At 53.6% G+C, this 5,686-nt stretch overlaps 1 protein-coding gene across 1 annotated transcript; it reads left to right on the forward strand.

Annotated features, from left to right (window-relative positions):
* Nucleotides 1–1,614: 1,614 nt before the first annotated feature.
* CXCR4 (C-X-C motif chemokine receptor 4) lies at nt 1,615–5,402 on the forward strand. The gene is made up of 2 exons (XM_002712124.6): nt 1,615–1,717; nt 3,807–5,402. The coding sequence occupies exons 1-2, from the start codon at nt 1,703–1,705 to the stop codon at nt 4,848–4,850; spliced, it is 1,059 nt and encodes a 352-aa protein (XP_002712170.1). The 5' UTR covers nt 1,615–1,702; the 3' UTR covers nt 4,851–5,402.
* The last annotated feature ends 284 nt before the right edge of the window (nt 5,403–5,686 follow it).

The raw sequence follows: 5,686 nt of genomic DNA on the forward strand, positions 1-5,686 counted from the left end.
AAAATCCTGGGGTTGTAGTAATGATTTGGTAAAATAACAGCACTCTTCAAAGTTTCTGGAAAATTCTACATAATGCGATTCCACGAGTAGTCTCATCTAGACAGGAGTGTATGTCCTAATGCGGCGGTCTCTGAGCTTACTACTTTCAGCTTTCCCGTTGGGGTGCAAGTGCTGACTCTACCGACAAATAGGAAAGAGGAAAACCACGCTGCTCTCAGCCTGCGCGCTAGCTCTGGAACACCCCAGGCTGCAAGCTTTTATCTTTCGATAAGGAAGGAGGTAGTGTTTATGGTCCAGTCTGGGCAATCCCTCTCCTAGGGACCCACCCCGGGTGGAGGGAGTCTGTTGTCTGGATCGGCGCAACCGTGGCTCGCGCCGCCCGACGCTCCCACCTCGGTCTCAGTTGTCACTCCTGCGGCCTCCCGCCTGCGGTCGCGTACTTTCTCGGCTCCGCCCCACCCAGGCACGGCGCCGGCGGCAAGTGACGCGGGGCTGGAAGGCACTGTCTGGGCGCCCACCGCAAACCCCATCCCGTCTGCGATTGCTTTAACCGTCCAGTCCTCATCCCTTGCCCCGTCCAGCTCTACAGCCCAAATTGTCATCTGTGCCCACGCTTGTCCCCAGCGCAGAAGACGCCAGAACTGCGGGTCTGGGGCCGGAGCGGGGGAGGAGGGGAACGGTTCAAGCCGACTTTTGCTGTTTAAACCGTTTCTGCTGTTTCCTGGGGGTGCGGGCGTCTGGCCCGCGGCTGGATCTGCAGAGCCTGCAACAGTGCGCGGCTCGCAGGCCGACCTCGATAGGTATCAGTTGACCAAATGGACCTCTGTCATGAAAACTCACAGAGCGGTATGGGGATAACGAGTGATTCTGTACAAGTTCAAAATGCCATAGACTCCACATTTCTTTTCTAATAAAGCACCCTTTCATAATTTTTAAAGCACCATTCATGCAACTGGGAGCCACCACTGGATATTCCTGCAGGAATACGCATCTTCTTCCCCATCACAGTCTCCGTAATTATGACAACCCCTAGCTTCCCCGGTGTTATTATTGCGAACGTGCACGGAGAGCTGTGCTCCGACGGAGGGAACTTGCCTCACCTTCTGAGCGGATTCTTAACTGCTCAAAAAGCGGAGAGTGGAGTCAGGTGCTTGGCCCCACTTCCAACATTGCCGCCTACTGGTTGGGTCACTCCCTCAAGTCTCCTCCCCGCCCTGCGCATCGGGGGTCTCCAAGTGTTAGTTAGCATTTCCAGGTGTGAAAATCCATCCACGTGAGCAAGGATGGATGCGCCACGCCCGGACGCGTCCCAGCCAAAGCTTCCCGCCTCGCTCCAGGGACATCGTGCTTTCCCCAAATTCGAGAATGCCTCCGCGATGGCCCACCGGGCGCAGGGACCAGGACGCGATCAACCCCCTAAGAGCCTTCAGTCGGCGGCTTCCGAAGGGGGCACGCTGCCCCCGAGCCCTTGTGTGTTCCTCCTGGTGGCCCGCGCTTCTCCCCCACCCTGCCTTTCCCCTCCCCTCCCGGCCCCGCCCGCCTGCCCACCCGCTCTGCGCATGCGCTGCTCTGGGAGCGTGTTTTTATAAAAGTCCAGCTTCGGTCAGAAACTTCAGTTGTTGGCTGCGGCAGCAGGTAGCAAAGTGTCCTCGAGGACTTGGGTGCTCCGGTAGCCACCGCGGCTGGAGAGCGAGCAGTCACCATGGAAGGGATCAGTGTAAGTCCAGTTTCAACCTGTTTTGTCCTAAACGTGCCCACGCTTGAACTTAGAGCGCAGCCACTTTCTGAGCGGGCAGAAGAGACTAGAACGTTGGAAGTGCCAGTGCACGGGCAGTTTTCGTGATTATAGCCAGGTGGGGGTAGGACTTGGGATCTTCTTTGTAAGCAGAGAAAAGCTTGGAAACGGAGCGTTGGGTGGCTGCGTGTGTCCCACTCAACCCCTTGAGTCTTGGGGCGCCCGCCGGTTTTCGAGCTGTTTGCAAACATAACAACATTCGGTGCACAAGTGCACCGAAGTAGCGCGCGCGGCGCCAGCGCTCAGACCCTCGGTCTCTTCTTGAGAGCAAGGTTTTCTCGGAGCAAGTTAGGTTATCAGAATTTGGAGGTGGAGGGGATCGCGCCTGGGCTAAATAACCCAGATGAGACTGCCTTCTTGGTTAACTTCTGGCAAAGGATCGGGTGGACCGTTCTTGCCGTTGGGCACTTGCTTGCTAAACTCTTGGCCACCCGCGGAACTGTGCCAGTGCCAGTGCCCGGGCTCGGTGGGCAGAGGGCGGGAAAGAAAGGCGGCCCTTCCGCGCCAATTGCCTGAGCGGTCTGAGTGGTGGCAGCAGCTGGGAGGCGGCCGGTTTTGTAGCCTGAGCGCCTTGGGACCGAGGCGCAGACGTAGCGGGCGTCGGAGGCGCGTAGCCCTTCCCTGGCTGCGAATGGGCCCCGAGGTTTAGGGATCGGCAGAGCCCAGAGGGTTGTGTGGGAGACACCGTGCAGCCGCTAACGGCGAAGGCGAAGCGTTGCGCGGCTGGGACTTAGCGCGGGAGGGTGTTGGGTCCGCACCTGGGCTGCCCGGCCGCCGCGGCGAAGACAAGCAGGTGCAAGTGGAGAGACCGTTTGGCTCTCGCCGAGCCCAATTGCGGTGTTTAACCGTCGGTGGTTTCCTGAAGCCTTTTGAAACCGGCTCTCTACGGACGCTTTTCGTTTCCTTTCGCGGCGCGCAATTCAAAGGCGCTCGCCGCGGAGCCGCCCAGTCTCTCCAGCACCCTGCGGAACAAGCCCGGCGCGCAGCCGGGCAGAGCCCCTGGGACCAATGCCCACCAGCAGTGGGCATGGTAGGCGGCCGCGGCCTCCCAGCGCTGGGGCGACCAGGTCCCCGGCGTGCCCGCCGCCAGGAGGCTTCCAGCTGCCCACCTCAGAGCCCATTTACACTGGATCCGTGGCGGGGTTGGGAAGCCAGGCGGGAGAGTGAGGAAATGAAACTTGGGGCAGGACCACGGGGTGCGGACCCCGTGACTTTCCCCACCCAGGAAAATGCCGCGCTCCCTAACCTCCCGAACCCGCCAAATGATAAACAGGAGCCTGGCAAAAGACCCACGCCTGCGATGAGTGCCCTCTTGGGTTAGGGGGTGCCGTTGGCTGGTCTAACGCGAGCCTTCAGTACCCCAAGCTCCAAAGGGCCTTCGCTTTAAGCCCGCGTTCTCTTATCCCACTGTGAGTTGCTGGAAGCATTGGGTTGGGTTTGGACAGGCGTGGGAAAAACGTTTTGTGCCTTTGGAGAGAGTCTTTGGGACACCCCAGGGCCTCTCCCTCCTCTCTTTCTTGTTCTAGCGAATCTTACAAAAAGTTAGTCCCAGCTCCTACCCCCACCCAACGTTAGATTCCACCCCTACACCACCCAGACACCCATGCCGCCTGGGAGTGGCCTCTTTGTGTTTGTAGGTTTTTTTTTCCTCCCCCTCCTAAGGTTGTATTCCTCCCTCTAGTGGGCGGGGCAGAAGAGTTAGCCAAGATGTGACTTTGAAACCCTCAGAATCTCAGTGCCCTTTTGTTCTTAACAAAAAATCTTGTAATTGGTTCCAGTAAAGAGGGATATAATGAAGTGACTCTGGGGAAAGATGGGAAAGAGGGGCTGCAGGATTCTACGATAATTCTCTTGTACCCTTGCCCCAGGACTTCAGAATTGCCTGCAGAAAGCTAGCCTGCCGTGAGTGTTATGCATTCTTGTTTAAGACGTAAACGTTCTCTACAGCTCGAGCATGGTGAACAATTGCTGAACATGGAAATGAACGTGCCTTCCTTTGCCTCTCTTGCAGATTTACACTTCAGACAACTACACGGAGGAATTGGGCTCAGGGGACTATGACTCCATAAAGGAGCCCTGCTTCCGGGAGGAAAACGCCCATTTCAACCGCATCTTCCTGCCCACCATCTACTCCATCATCTTCTTGACTGGCATAGTGGGCAATGGGCTGGTCATCTTGGTCATGGGTTACCAGAAGAAGCAGAGAAGCATGACAGACAAGTACAGGCTGCACCTGTCGGTGGCCGATCTCCTGTTTGTCATCACGCTTCCCTTCTGGGCAGTGGATGCTGTGGCGAATTGGTACTTCGGGAAGTTCCTGTGCAAAGCTGTCCATGTCATCTACACAGTCAACCTCTATAGCAGTGTCCTCATCCTGGCCTTCATCAGTCTGGATCGGTACCTGGCCATCGTCCATGCCACTAACAGTCAGAAGCCAAGGAAGCTATTGGCTGAGAAGGTGGTCTACGTCGGTGTCTGGATTCCTGCTCTCCTGCTGACTATTCCCGATTTCATCTTTGCCAATGTCAGAGAGGCAGAGGGGAGGTACATCTGTGACCGCTTCTACCCCAGTGACCTGTGGGTGGTTGTGTTCCAGTTTCAGCACATCATGGTTGGCCTTATCCTGCCGGGTATCGTCATCCTGTCCTGCTATTGCATAATCATCTCCAAGCTGTCACACTCCAAGGGCCACCAGAAGCGCAAGGCCCTCAAGACCACTGTCATCCTCATCCTGGCCTTCTTCGCCTGCTGGCTGCCCTACTACATTGGGATCAGCATCGACTCATTCATCCTCCTGGAAATCATCAAGCAAGGATGTGAGTTTGAGAACACTGTGCACAAATGGATTTCTATCACCGAGGCCCTAGCCTTTTTCCACTGTTGTCTCAATCCCATCTTGTATGCCTTCCTCGGGGCCAAATTTAAAACCTCTGCTCAGCACGCACTCACCTCTGTGAGCAGAGGGTCCAGCCTCAAGATTCTCTCCAAAGGAAAGCGGGGTGGACATTCTTCTGTTTCAACCGAGTCTGAATCTTCAAGTTTTCACTCCAGCTAACGCTGATGGGAAAGACTTTTTTTTATACATATATATATATATAAAGAACTTTTTTTAAGTTACACATTTTTCAAATATAAAAGACTGACCAACACTGTACAGTTTTTATTGCCTGTTGGACTTTTGTCTTGTGTTTCTTTAGTTTTTGTGAGGTTTAATTGACTTATTTATATAAATATTTTGTTTCATGTTGATGAGCGTCTAGGCAGGACCTGTGGCCAAGTTCTTAGTTGCTGTGTGTCTGGTTGTAGGACCGTAGAAGAGGAACTGAACATTCCAGAGTGTGTAGTGAATCACGTAAAGCTAGAAATGACCCTCAGCTGTTTGTGCATAAATAATCTCTCCATTCCTGTGGAACATCTTTTTTTTTTCTTCTTTCTATTCTTAAGTTGTTTGGTTACACTATGTGATTTCTCTGTAGAAGATGGCACTTATAACCAAAGCCTGAAGTGGTCTAGAAATGCTGGTTTTTCAGTTTTCAGGAGTGGGTTGATTTCAGCACATGCAATGTACAGACTTGTATTAAGTTGTTAATAAAAGGATGTGATAAAATTGCCTAGTGTTATGCTCTGATTTCTGTCGACATTCCTTTGGTTGGCAGCAGACACACATAATAATAGACAATGCTTATGAAGTGACAAAAGCATTTGGTAAATAGCAGAGCTGATAGTTAAGACTATGTGACATGACTAAAGCTTTAACTGCTTCCACCTCAGGTGGAAGTTCAGGGATGCCCACCCAGCACCATTTTCTATGAAAGAACTTCCAGAAGAACAAGTAGACATAGGAAGAAAACGCATGCAACTGTGTTTGGATCTTACTGCTGCTGTCTCCTT

Source organism: Oryctolagus cuniculus, chromosome 3, assembly GCF_051225735.1.
Source record: "Oryctolagus cuniculus isolate XC-2025 breed Fujian yellow rabbit chromosome 3, ASM5122573v1, whole genome shotgun sequence".
NCBI lineage: Eukaryota > Metazoa > Chordata > Mammalia > Lagomorpha > Leporidae > Oryctolagus > Oryctolagus cuniculus.